At 38.8% G+C, this 15,000-nt stretch overlaps 1 protein-coding gene across 7 annotated transcripts in view; it reads left to right on the forward strand.

Annotated features, from left to right (window-relative positions):
- ccpg1 (cell cycle progression 1) overlaps positions 1–14,792 on the forward strand; it is a 30,066-nt gene extending 15,274 nt beyond the window's left edge. For 2 of the 7 annotated variants that reach the window (XM_073928783.1, XM_073928784.1), the window contains 4 exons: positions 2,183–2,280; positions 5,918–6,160; positions 8,925–9,925; positions 11,731–14,792. In XM_073928783.1, the coding sequence (XP_073784884.1) occupies positions 2,183–2,280; positions 5,918–6,160; positions 8,925–9,925; positions 11,731–11,746 (1,358 nt within the window). In that variant the 3' untranslated portion in view covers positions 11,747–14,792. 7 annotated transcript variants of the gene reach the window in all.
- Positions 14,793–15,000: the final 208 nt, after the last annotated feature.

Here is a 15,000-nt window from a genome sequence, read left to right on the forward strand (position 1 = left end):
TAGGGCTGTACGATATTGGGATAAAGTTACATTGCAATATTTCGTTTTCGTTACAAAAAAAACAAAACAAATGAATAAGTTCTTGTCCAAATGGTTTAAATTTGAAATTGCTTTACTGTGATGTGACTATTGCAGATTCACACATTGCGATATCAATAGAGCTGTGAACCTAGACTAGTCTCCCGGTTCGGTTCGGTTACAATTATCATGCCATCGATTCGGTTCAATTCGATATCCCTGTGCATCACGGTGCTTTCCATACACAGTTTTATATTTTCTTCACAGCAGAATTCTTGTATTAAAATGTATGAATATATTTATATACTATTTGTAATACAATTTTGTCATTTAATACAAACAGTCAGATATATAAACCGTACCTTTAAACAACACGAGCATTTAGCAAATAATATAAACAAATATAAATATCCCGCTCGCTTTCTGATCCTTGTCTAGTTCTCTTACACCTCTTTGATTGGTCACACCCTCAACAAAAACGGTTGCGATTGGCTCTCGCGCGCTGCGCTCTTCACAGATGAGTGACTCTGATAAGCGGCAGGCGGCAGCGGCGATCACAGCTGATCCATGATAGATGGTGGAGAAAACTCTGCAGACACGCGTTCGTTTCTGTATCTAAAAGTAACGCTGTAAAACAGCCGAGAGGAGAAGAAAAGTCACGCCAGCAGGTCAAATGGGCCACTGTGTGTGTGTGTGTGTGTGTGTGTGTGTGTGTGTGTGTGTGTGTGTGTGTGTGTGTGTGTGTGTGTGTGTGTGTGTGTGTGTGTGTGTGTGTGTGTGTGTGTGTGTGTGTGTGTGTGTGTGTGTGTGTGTGTGTGTGTGTATGTGAGAGAGAGAAATGGAGTACTTTCATTCTCTCAATCGCAGTGAAACAGTGGCTTCTGCTGTAAATGTCAGTGAAAGACTGATCCAGCAAACACACACAGTGAAATTGTGCACAGTTTATGAGTTTTAAGTAGTTGGAGCGTTGTAAATACTCACGCTCGCCTCCCTCACGACAGAGCGCATATGAGATAAATGACGCCAGTACACAATAACTGGTTATGATCATCACTGAACCGATACCGAATTGTCTGCGTTTGCATCGCGGTGCACCAAAGAAACAATTAATTTTGACACCCCTAGATATCAATGATAAAATAATATATTGTGTAGCTCTATTCTACTGTAAGTGAAAACCCTGTTCACTCATGAAAGCAAAATTGACACTGGCAGGATTTACTGGACAAGGAGGAAACATTGGTTTTGCAATGCTTCCACAATGCAACCGATAATGTTTCTTGTTTCATGCTTTCAGTTGTAAGCAGGGCTTGACATTAGCTTTTTTGATCACCAGCCACTGTGGCTAGTAGATTTCCAACATTACTAGCCACTCGCCATTTTCACTAGCCACACTTTTCTTGTTGGGAAAATATATTTTGCTTTGACATGCTAAATGACTTGATTTAGATGTTGTGCTATGTCCACATGCCTTCTCATTCATTTAACTCAGGGGTCACCAATCTCGGTCCTGGAGGGCCGGTGTCCCTGCAGGGTTTAGCTCCAACTTGCCTCAACACACCTGCCTGGATGTTTCAAGCATACTTAGTAAGACCTTGATTAGCTTGTTCAGGTGTGTTTGATTAGGGTTGGAGCTAAAATCTGCAGGACACCGGCCCTCCAGGAACAAGTTTGGTGACCCCTGATTTAACTTCTTGTGTGTATTAGCTTGCTTAGTGTGCATGAGCAAATGGGTAGTGTCGCAATGCAATCAGTTTTTATTTCAGATGACTTTTCAGGGCTCAAAATTAAGGATTTATCAAATTTATCTCTGACCACACCAAATACGTATTTCTTAGCCACAAGTTTTAATCTGTAAAAACAAGGAACATACAGTGTGTGTGTGTGTGTACGTGTTTTTGTGACATATAATGACAAAGGCATGACACAGGTATTACAAAAAAGAGGTGAAATATGAGGACATAGGTGACGTCTTCATTTCTCAAAATGCTTATAAATTCTACAGGATGAGTTTAATAAAGCTGCACACAGTCTCCTGTGATGGTTGGGTTTAGGGGTGGGGTGGGGTGAGGGCAATATAATATACGGTTTGGACTGTATAAAATGAATGGAAACCTATGTAATGTCCCCACTTTTCACAAAAACAAACGTGTGTGTGTTTCAGGCACAGTGCAGATTCAGGAGAGGCAAAGGATTGTGGAGAAGAGTCGTGTGATTGAGCTGGACGTGCCTTGTAAAAGAGAGCTGGATGTTATAAATAAGGTCTGTGTGTCAATCCTAACACCCACACAGATACATACAGCTTTATTTCCAGAGTCGGGTGTAATGTGTTTCTGTATTCTAATTACATTTTTGGGGAACGCAGTAATGTAACTGTAATAAGGTTATGGCCCTTTGGCCGCCGGGAAGGAGGAGGCGGAGAACCGACTAAGTTTTAAAATATTTATTAATACCAGGGACGGCGGCTCCTCACGGAGACTACATCTAAACCAAAACAAACGGATGGCAGCTCCTCACAGAGTCGGCCATCAAACTGAAAACAAGAGTAAAACAATGTGTCTGGGCCTGGTCCTCTCTCGGCCTCCTCTGCCATCGTTCCTTCTCTTATAGTCCAGAGCTCCTTCCTTGGGATTCGAGGCCGGTGCGCACCACAGGTGCATCCACTTACGCGGCGGCCTCATTCCGTTCCCACGGCTCTCGGCCCCGCCCCCTCGCCACAGTAACAAATTACATTTAAATTTGTGTAATTTGGTTACAGTTACTTAAGTCAATGTAAGGCCCAATCCCATTTCTACCCCTTAGCCCAGGGGTGCTCAATCCTGTTCCTGGAGATCTACCTTCCCTCAAATGTCAGTTGCTACCCATATCAAACACACATGATCTAATTAATTAGGACCTGAACACCAAAGACTTAAAACCAACCAAATATCAACGTCTAATGATGTCACAGCTTGAAGTTGTGTGAACGTTCCCACTATGACGTCTATCAGATGTTAGATTTTGGTTGTCATACCTGATGGATAAATGTCAGTTTTTGACAATGTCAATATGATGTTGGTTTAAGATGTTGGCTCGACGTTGAATTTTGGTCACTTTCTAACAACCTTAATATCGGTGTCATTTGACGTCATTATTGGACATTATGCTTAGACGCTGGCTAGACATTGAATTTTAGTCACTTGACATTACAACCTAAATCTAACCTAATATTAACATGTTATGACGTTGTGTGCCTGCGGAATAATAATTAAATGCACTACAGAATGTTACGTTTACACATCCACAAATGACATGTAAACGCATCAGCTTTTCACAGCGTAATACCAATCACTACTCATGAGTACTTCTGAAAGGGCGACTTTTTACACCTACTTTGAGTAATATTTACAACAGGTACTTTTACTCTACTCACACTACATTTTTAGGCAAGTAATGGTACTGTTGGAGCCATTTGTGATATTTATATATATTTATATTTTATTTGTTTATTTGTTGCATGATTGATTGAGATTAATAATATTATAAAGTATTATTCTGTGTCACTGATCGAGTGGTTTAATGATATAGATAAACTCCACCTATATGTCACGTCAGCTCACCTGCTTACGTAAGCGCTCACAGGTGATGGGTGATCAGCTGACAGGAGTAGCGGGGAAACAGACCGTGTTTGTTTGTCGTATTTGTAAGAAAAATAAAGTTACTCTTGAGATATAAATGCTTGGACGCATCATGAACATCACTGCTCCTGTCAAAGCGGCTCCATAATAACTAGAGGATGCTGGAGACCGTTATAGGTACTTTTACTTGAGTGTGATTGTTCAGTACTCTTTCCACCACTGCAAATAAGTATATGATCACATGTAGCTTATATTTATGCAGTCCCAAGTAAAAATTTCCAGGTTTTGATAAATAAGCTACTCTATGGTAATACTTTACATTTAAGTACATCAGTTTTCTTTTTACTTTTTAAGATCAGTGCCGTTTTAATTAACTTTTAGAAGCACATTTTAATTTAAACATTATTATTATTTTTTACCTGTAAGCACAGTTAATGTTCAAACTATTTATAATGTTTAAAGTGGCTGACAATAATAAATATCCTTAAAGGGCCATGACACCCCCCTCTTTTGGTTAGAGTCTACTTCAGAATTTTTTCAAAAGATGCATGATTAATGGGCGTGGAGCTCCGCGAGCACAGGGCAGGAGTGGGCGTGGCCAGCAGGGGAGAAGGGGAGCGAATAACTGCTGTTGTCAGTTAGCTCACAAAATGAGACACAAACTGTGAGGAGACGCATGAGTTTATAGTTCACAAAGTTAAAATGCAAAGAAATGAACAGTGATTTAATGCCCTGCTACATTTGCTATTTGTAATTTCATATACAGACAACAACAATTTATATCATTATAAAGATGTGTGTTCATGTAAACACTATAAATGAGGACTTCTCCTTCAATCCCCGTATCCAGCAGACTCAGTGCAGCAGGTCTCCTGACCCGTCTATTTTAACCATTAACCCTGCTGGTAATCTGGAGGATTTAGGCAAACACAGCAGCACGGCGATGTGTCTGAATGTGAACGAACTCCTGATGAAAGACAGCGTCCACCATTCTCCAATTCTCGTGCTGCTCTCCCGACAAAAATGCTTGTAGCACACACACAGCTCTGCTGTATGATCGGCCCTGACAAGATCGCGGGGGAAAACATGCAACAAACCCCGTGGATGATGGAAACAAACGCATATGAGCCTTCATGAACGGCTAAATACTGTGCTGTGGTTTCCGTGTCTCTCAGCTCGGGCTTGACACTGGCAGGTCTGGCAGGTCTCATGAATAATTAAGCAGCCGGCTCTTCTCATAGGATAAGAAAACTCCGCTATGAATAATAATGAGAAACCGACGCATCATCATTGCACTTGCAGTACTGCGCTACGTCGCCGATTTTGATCCCGCCCCAATAATAATTTTAAACCCGGAAGCTGAAATGAGCTGACAAAAGCTCAAAATTATCCAGTTTTCCCCACAATTAAAGCTGACAGGTGCTAACATTGTCTTTACTGATGCTCAACACACACAAATCTGTTAATACAAAAGAAAAAGTTCTCCAGGGTGTCCTGAACCTTTAATAAAAGAAATTCATCTGCATTGTTTTGGAACTGTGCAGAGCTTTAGCTGCATAAGTAGGCCTGCTATGCTTCTGTATTTTTAAACTGGTCATTATGGTGGTACTTGGAGAGACAATTTTTTTATGAGGTGGTACTTGGTGAAAAAGTTTGAGAACCGCTGTCCTAGAATATTTTTTCTTCTTGAGAAAGTCTTATTTGTTTTATTTCGGCTTGAATAAAAGCAGTTAAAATTTTTTTTAAACCATTTTTAGGTCAAAATTATTAGCCCCTTTAAGCTATTTTATTTATTGATGGTCTACAGAACAAACCATCATTATATAATATCTTGCCTAATTACCCTAACCTGCCCAGTTAACTTAGTTAAGCCTTTAAATGTCACTTTAAGCTGTATAGAAGTGTCTTGAAGAATATCTAGACAAATATTATTAACTGTTATCATGGCAAAGATAAAATAAATCAGTTATTAGAAATGAGTTATTAAACTATTATGATTAGAAATGTGCTGAAACAATCTTCCCTCCATAAACAGAAGTTAGGGAAAATAAATAAACCGGGGGCGAATAATTCAGGGGGGCTAATAATTCTGACTTTAACTGTAGGCGGCAGTGACAAACTGCAAACTTTTAATGTTTATTTAAGCTTTATATCTTCTAAATGTAGATTTGGTCACTATTTTTGGGCACACTAGATATCCTTAAAACGAACATACTGATACTAACATCCACCAAAAACGTTAATTTCACCTTTAACAGTTTTATTCCTGCTTTCAAACACAGGCCCAAAGACGAGATTTATTCGAGCAGCTCATGCAAACCAAAAGCCGGATGGAGAGCCGGGAGAAAGATCTGACCGCCGAGAACCAGAAGCTTAAAATCTCTCTTGAGCGAGAAGAAGCGTCTCTGTCGGCCCTTCAGGAGGAGCTGTTGGTCCTGCGGGGAAAGATCCGAGAGCTGGAGGACAGAGGAGCCGGAGCCCAGTCCATCCAGAGCGAAAACCAGCGGCTGAAGGGACACTTGCAGGTAGAGATCAAATCAGGGGAGGATTTAGTGATTTGGGGGCCCTAAGCAGATCCAGCCATGGCACCCAACAGTCCTAATATACACCATTATATTGATTTATTATGTTTTTGTATCTATTTATTTATTTTGCTGCCTTTCTTATATTACTCAGTCTTGTTTTCTATATTTTTGTCTTGAAGTACAAATGAAATCAAAAGTAGCCATATTGATTTTATTAGCTTACATTGCTAGTTTAGTGGTGAACAATTCATCTGTGCATGTCATTAAGTAAAAAAAATAGATTGCATTGATAATCTAAAATTAAAATCTGCAGATGCACTCCCTGATTGTTTTCAGTTCAATTCTCAGATTAGGTCAGTCTGAGGTATTGGGCGTGGGCGTGGCTAACATACTTAATCATGCACCTCCAGCTGTCAGTCAACAAACAGAAACAGTGAGGAGGAGGAGTCTGTTAGGTTGTAATAACTCTCTTCAAACCCTTTTCCCCATGATTCTGAATAAGATGCCTACTTCACTTCATCCAATCAGCTCGTAGTAGAAAAACAAGCCACGCCCACTGTTTACTCCTTTAATAATCTGTTTCTCAAGGAACTGCATCACAATACGAATAAAAAACAACAGTCGCAGCTTCCAGTTCATGCAGAATTTAATGCAACCTCTACACTAAAATATCAATGGTCCCACTTTATAATAAGTGGCCTTGACTAATATGTACTTACACAGGAATTAATATACTTATTGTGTAAATACATATATTTACTGTGTACTTATGCTTGATTAAATATGCAATGTATGCAATTACATCTGTAATTAACGTTTGTAATTACATTTGTAAATACACTGTTGACCATCCCTTACACCCTCAGCATGCAAATAACAATATAAAACAATGTTATATGTATAATTTATACAAACTTAGGTATTAATTGTGGCCGCCTACCTCTGAGTTGACTTGGAGTTTAAATGAATATGTTCCTTAGGATGCTTTACTAGGCACAAGCAGTGGAGGGGGGTTTTGGGTGCTTGAGCTCTTGCTTCTTGGAGAAAAAGTGCCCCCTCAAAATGAAAGTACCCCTCGGTTTTCACATCATGCACCTGCCCCTCGAAAGGTCTCTGCACGGCTCTGTGCTTTACGTGCATAGCCAAAACTCAAAGGGGCCTAAAGGAGCTAATAATTTTGATCTTAAAATGTGGTTTAAAAAATTACAAACAGCTTTTATTCTAGCTGAAATAAAGCAAATAAGACTTTCTCCAGAAGAAAAAATATTATCAGACATACTGTGAAAATTTCCCGAATCTGTTCAACATCATCTGGGAAATATTTAAAAAAGAAAATCTAAGAGGGGCTAATAATTCTGACTTCAGCTGTATATATATATGATCCAAATTAAATATTTATTTGAATATCTATGTAACAAAATAGTTTTGTATAGTTTTGTTTTATCAATGTTTGTATTATACATAATAAGTAATCCACAGTGATGTGAAAAAGTGTTTGCCCCCTTACTGATTTTAATAACATTGTGCGCTAGCAAAATAACTTTTGCAATTAAAATGTCATTTAAATACAATTTTAATGATGTAATTAATAACCTTTTTGAAGTAACTTTCCCAACACTGGTTGCAGGGCCTTTTTGATTTATTAATCATGACATGAATTAAAGCGCACCCATGGTGAAAAATCTACTTTTTAAGCTGTTTGGACAGACATGTGTGTATGTACCGTGTATAGACCGTCATTTTGGGGTGATATAAACACACACAGTCCTTTTTTTTCAATTTAACGACATAAAAACGGAGGACCAATTAAAGCGGTTTTCAGACCGACCGCAACTTTACGTAGGAGAGCGGTCCCCCCGCCCACCAATATTGATTGATAGCCTCGCGTCACGATCATATGCTCAGTTTCTTGTTGCACGTCCACCATTTTCAGCGTTAAAGCGATGTCACCAAAGGAACACCCTTGCTCTATTTTTAGATAAAAGACTCATTGGGCTCAACACACGATCAATATTCTCCACATTATCACTGTAATCGGAATTATTGCTTGTACCTTTTGCGTGGCGCAGTGCATTTGGGAGTTCTAGGCTTGGGTTTCTGTTGGGGTGCACGCGGCGGAGCTTTGGGTCAGCGGCTCGGCGGCCAAGGCGCCGTTGTGTTTGCCCTGGTAGAGATATGTTTTTGGAGTTCTGGAATGCGTGGCGTGACGATTCGGGACACTTCATGTTTCTTCCGCGTCACTGAGTGTGTCTGGTTTGCCGTGTCGTGGCGTATTCGGTGCCTCAGTCAAAGTTAATTCAGTGTGTGTGGTTATTAGTCTCGGTGTACAAGCTCAGCACTTGTACACTGAGACTATACAAAGACACAAATGATTTTGTACTCTGCTTGGTCTGTGTCCGACTCGTACATGTACGGCTGAATGTTCATCCTAGCTTAGCTTAGCTTCCCTCTCTCTGTCTGTCAGCATGTCTGTTGCAAACACAGAGCGTGGGAGCTCTTGGCTCCGCCCCCTTGTTACGTTGGGCGGGAAGCCGAAACTGTGAAGTAACACGCCCCTAAAACAGTAAACTGTGTAAACGCCCCCAACATGACACTTTTGAACACATTATTATTATAACATCTGAACTGTGTGTTGAAATGAACCTAAACTAACACACTCAGAAGAACCCTAATATTAATATGAAATCATAAAAAAGGGGTAAACTGTGCTCTTTAAATCATGGTTAATGGTAAAATGGATTAATTGCTGCATCCCTGCTTGCAGGAGGAGAAGCAGAAACTGCGCAGCTTCATGAGCCAGAGAGAAGCTCTGATGGCTGAGGCTCAGCTGCTGCGGAAAGAGCTGGAAAAGGAGCGAATAACCACTGAAAATCTGAAGGAAGAAATCAATCGGAAAGAGGAGACCGGAGAACTACAGGCAAAACTTGAGGAGCTGCAAAACAAGCTGAAGTTTGAGCAGCAGCGCTCCGATCTGTGGGAACGACTGTATTTGGAGATGAAGGAAGAGCGAGCGAAAGGAGACCGAGACGTGAAGAAGACGAAAATCCCCAAAGATGGGATGCTGGGAAAAGTGAAGGAAACGTTCGACGCCATGAAAAACTCCACCAAGGAGTTTGTGCATCATCAGAAGGAGCAGATAAAAAAAGCCAAAGAGGCGGTGAAGGAAAACCTGCGCAAGTTCTCCGACTCCGTTAAATCCACGCTCAGGAATTTCAAAAACTCAGCGACTAACGTTTTTAGTCACGAAAAGCGATTTCAGGAGCAGCAAACCTTCCAGCAGGAGCACGGAAACAAACGTGCTGACGATTGGCAGCCGCAGAAACCTTTATACTCACGTAAACCCACCGGCGACTCTTCGTTCAATGCCGAACGCAATACGCGCAAACCCGGCGCACAAAAAACACCCCCAAAAGGATGTTCAGGGGTCTACGATTGCGCCTACCAGGAATCGATGAGTTTGTTCAATAAAGCCATGGAGCCCATTCGCGCGGATGAGTTTAACGAACTCCTGCACAGTTATTTGCAGAAAGAAGTGGGTCATTTCCACCACTGGAGGGAGCTGGAGAGCTTCATCAATAACTTCTTTCATAACGGCGTCTTCATCCACGATCAGATGCTGTTTACCGACTTTGTCAGCGGCGTTGAGGATTATCTCGAGGAAATCATCGAATATCACGGTCTCAGCGATGATGTGTTCGAGGACCTGGATGATTATATATATCGGCACATATTTGGAGAAACGTACATAAAATACTATGGGCCGAGGTAAGGCATTTTGCTGTCTTTTTCGTTATAAAAAATTCACAGATATGGTTTGTGTATCTTGTAACTTGGGCATCTCAATTTTCCGTTTATTATTATTATTGTTGTTAAAGTCATGTTTATAGCGACACCGGTGGCTGTTTAATGAACTGCATAGCGAACAAAAGAGCGAATTTGATTCGATATTCACAGCAAAGTTGTCGTTTTATGCTCTTCAAATAAAAAAAAAGTTTTTATTGTTTTTGCTGACACAGCTAGTGAAATTTAAGTTTATTATTAATATTTTAAAGCCTTGTTTATAGCAACACCAGTGGCTGTTCAGTGAACTGCATAATGAACAAAAGATTGAATGGCTGCGTCCGAAATTGCATTCCATATAGTCCTCTATAAACAGTTCGAAAAATAGAATTCGAAAAAGCAGTACGCGAGAAGTACCCAGATGACCTGCTACTTCCGGTGAGATTCTGAAGTGCGCATCCGATGCATGCTACGCTGTCCCATGATGCACTGCAAGAGAATTCGTGAATGGGAGTAAAGCGATGCAACTGACGTGGGTAGGTCACCTTATCATGACAAAATGGCGTATGTAGTACATCCGAGTTCCATTCGTACAACTCGCATTCATACTGTATAGAACGTACTTCTCAAACGGTCAAGTAGTAAATTTAGATTTAAATGCAGTAATGAGTAGTAGGCGATTTTGGATGCAGCCAATGTAATTCGATGTCCAATATACTCACAGCAAATTTGTTTTACATGGTTTTATGCACTTCATAACATAATTTTTGTTACTAATATTTACAGATACAGCTAGCAAAATTTACACTTATTTATTAGTGACACCAGTGGCTAGTGGTAGTGTTGTTTTCTTATATTGTTTAAAGTGTTCATTTGAGAATGAGGGCAGCAGAATTTTACCATATTTTATTATTATTTATATGCCATTGTAGGTTTTGTAAAATTGTAATCTTATTTTCAGATTTTATATTTTTTATTAAAAATTAAATAATTTAATTTAATAATTTTTTAAAATTGAAAATTAAACAATAATTTAGTTCAGTTGTAATTCATTATTTTCTATTTGGCTTTACATTTAATAGTTAAATTTATAACAATTTAATAATAATAATTTAAGTATTGTTTGTGTGTTCATTTAATGGTTATTCATTTTAATCCAATTAATACAAATATTTTATATAGTTTTGGTTAATGATTACAATCTTACAAACTTTTAAAAACATGATATATATATATATGTATATATTTATTTATTTATTTATTTTTTTTTTTTAAAGTAATACAGTCGCTATGCAGAATTATTAGCCCACGTTTATTAGCCTTTTTATCTTTGCCATGATGACAGCACATCATATTTAACTAGATATTCTTCAAGACACTAGTATTCAGCTTTAAGTGACATTTAAAGGCTTAACTAGGTTAATTAGGGTAAAGTTAGGGTAATTAGTCAAGTCATTGTATAACAGTGGTTTGTTCTGTAGACTGTTCTTGTTCTGTAATTAATATTGACCTTAAAATGGGTTTAGAAAAAATAAAAACTGCTTTTATTCTAGCTGAAATAAAACAAAACAGACTTTCACCAGAAGAAAAAATATTATAGGAAATACTGTGAAAATTTCCTGAATCTGTTCAACATCATTTGGAGTATACCTCAAAAAGAAAAGTACAGGAGGGCTAATATTTGTGACTTCTAACTGTAACTGTATATGAATTGGCCCGTGAGAAGTGCACACTAATGCTTCTGTTTATCCGGTGCATGCTGATAACTTCTGTTGCTTCTCTGTTTGTAGGTCTGAGAAAGAGTAGCATCTGCATGTTGACACGCATGAGTGAACCACGCGTCAGGCTTTGTGGCAAAAAAAACCCCTAAAACTATTTCCTGTTTGTAAATTTGCAGTCGCGCCTTGGAAGGGCCGGGGTCAAAGGTCAAGGCGTGGCGTCCCTGCCAGCGCCCACAGAGAAAGCAGCAGCATCAGCCTCGACCTCGACCTCACAGAGCCAAGAAATGGAGCCAGCACTCAGGACGAGACCCGAACCGACAGTTCGCAGATGTCAAAATAGAGCTGGGCCCGATGCCTTTCGATCCCAAATACTAGAATAAACATTTCTCTGCTTCTCAAACACCATCATCCGTAGTTTAGTTTTGCATTGGAGGAAGCTTCAAGTTCACTTTTCCCTGCGAATATTTGTAGTTTTTTGCACATGGAAATGTCCTAATGCTGGTTGACTGATTTCTTTCTGCACTTTTTCATGCAGATCTCATTTTTTATGTCATGCAATATTTAATTTGATGTTTCCCGGATTCTCTAAACTCGGATTCTCTAAACCAGGGGTGCTCAAACCTGCTCCTGGAGATCCTGCAGATTTCAGTTGCAACTCTGACCAAACACACCTGCCTGTAATAATCAAGTGCTGTTTGGGTTCTAATTGATTGGTTCAGGTGTGTATGATGAGGGTTGGAGCTGAACTCTGTAGGAACCCTGCTGAAAAATCCAGCTTAAACCAGCCTAGGATGGTTGGCTGGTTTTAACTGGTCAACCAGGCTGGTTTTAGAGGGGTTTTGGCCACTTCCAGGCAGGTTTCCAGCCTGGTTTTAGCTGGTCAGGCTGGGAGATGACCAGCTAAAACCAGCTTGACCAGCCTTACCAGGCTGGGAGCGCAGCCAAAACCAGCTATGTCCAGCCTAAACCAGGATGTTCAAGCTGGTTTAAGATGGTTTTAGCTGGTCACTTTCCAGCCTGACCAGCTAAGCCTAGGCTGGAAATGGCTAGAATCCAGCCTGGAAGTGGCCAAAACCCCTCTAAAACCAGCCTGGCTGACCAGATAAAACCAGCCAACCATCCTAAACTGGTTTAAGCTAGATTTTTCAGCAGGGAAGGTAGATCTCCAGAAACAGGCTTGAGCACCCCTGCTCTTAAACTCTATAACAGGGGTCTCGTTCCTGGAGGTCCAGTGCCCTGCAGGGTTTAGCTCCAACTTGCCTCAACACACCTGCCTGGGTGTTTCAAGCATACCTAGTCAAGCTGCGGTCACACTAGAGTTTGTGCGTGTGAAATTCTGTCGTATGGTGCTGCGAAAAGTGGCAGGAATAAGCAAGATTATTAGACATTAAAAAAAGCGAGCGATTGGTCGATGTTTTAAATTTCTGGCAGAGAGGTCATGTTTTGATCCTCTATTGGTCTCACGCAGTCAAGTGATGTGATTTCGCAGGTCAGAGTTCACCAAGCTTGAACTTTGCACCGCAGCGAACTGCAACACAACGCATGACCCTGCGTTTCCGGACTGACGCATTCGCGTACGTATGAATGGAAGTCTATGGGGAGAAAAGTCCAGTGTGACCCCAGCTTGAGACCTTGATTAGCTTGTTCAGGTGTGTTTGATTAGGGTCGGAGCTTAAATCTGCAGGACACCGGCCCTCCAGGAACACGTTTGGTGACCCCTGCTCTATAACGTTAACAACCAAACTTGTTCATCTTGGCTTACAAACCAAATCACTATAGAATTTTTTGCATACTCGACCCGGACCGACAGTTCGCAGACATCAAAATAGAGCTGGGCCCCCATGCCTTTTTATTTCTATCTATACTAGAATAAACATTTTTCCTCTTCTCAATGATGATCCGTAGTTTAGTTTTGCATTGGAGGAAGCTTTAAATTCACTTTTTTTGTCATTTACATTTTTTGCACATGTAAGTGTCCTGGTTAAGTGATTGTTTTTATTCTGCGTTTAAATGGCTCCTTTTTTTATGCAATATATAATTTGATGTTTCCCGGATCCTTCAAACTTGTGGAAATCATATTTAAGGATTGATTTTTTTTTTTTTTCATTACATTAACAACCAGATTTGTTCATTTTTGCTTACAAACCAAATGAATAATTTGGAGGAAGCTTTGAGTTCACTTTTTCCTGCAAATTATTATTATTTTTTGCACATGTAAATGTTCTGATTCTGGTTGACTGATTTTGTTTCTGCATCCAAACGGCACCTTTTTAAGAAGATCCATTTTTTAATGCAGATTTATGTTTCCCGAACTCTTTAAACTTGGAGAAATTGTATTTGAACGATTTAAATTTTTTACATTAACAACCAAATTTGCTAATTTTGGCTTACAAATTAATATAGAATTTGGAGGAAGTTTTGGGTTCACTTTTTCCCGCAAATAATTATTGTTATTAATTATTTATATATATATTTTTTGCTCACGTTTTTTAGTTGATTAAATTTTTAATGCAGATTTATGTTTCCTAAATTCTCTAAATTTGTGAAAATCATATTTAAGGATTGATTTTTTTTTTAATTCATAACATTAATGACCAAATTTGTAGATTTTGGCTTACAAACCAAATTACTATAGATTTTTTTTGCATTCAGCATGAGACCCAAATTGTCTAGACTTGTGGAAATCCTATTTAGGGATTGAAATTTTTATGTTAACAACCAAATCTGTTCATCTCGGCTTACAAAACAAATTAATATAGAATTTGCTATATTGCTGATCTGACTTTTATCTCAGAGCGAATTATTTCTTGCCTTTCAATTATTTTTTTTATAATAGTTTTATAATAGTTTTTTTCCTTACAATTGTGAGTTTGTTTCAAAATGTTACAAGAAATTGTGTTTTTCTTTCTCTGAATTGTGAGAAAAAAATGTTTAAATTGTTAAATACGAGAGCAAAATTGAGAGAAAAGCCTGATCCTTTTTGTTACGTGCTAAAAACTGCTTAAATTCACTCTAATTTAATTAGTTAATGTTGAAAACAAAAGAGAAAAAAATCTGTAACTTGTGTAAAAACTGAGTAAATTCACTCTAAATTGTTGCATTTTATTAATGTTTAAAAAAAGAAAAGAAAAGGTCAGTAACTCGTGAGTAAATTCAGTCTTAATTGTTGCGTTTTATTTAATTAATGTTTTCTGGAAAAAAAGGATCAGTTACTCATGTTCCAGTTTGCTTAAGACCAAAAAAAAAAAAAAAAAAAAAAGAATATATATATATATATATATATATATATATATATATATATATATATATATATATATATATATATATATATAAAACTAG

The sequence above is a fragment of the Danio rerio genome, chromosome 18 (genome assembly GCF_049306965.1).
Source record: "Danio rerio strain Tuebingen ecotype United States chromosome 18, GRCz12tu, whole genome shotgun sequence".
NCBI classification, from domain to species: Eukaryota; Metazoa; Chordata; class Actinopteri; order Cypriniformes; family Danionidae; genus Danio; species Danio rerio.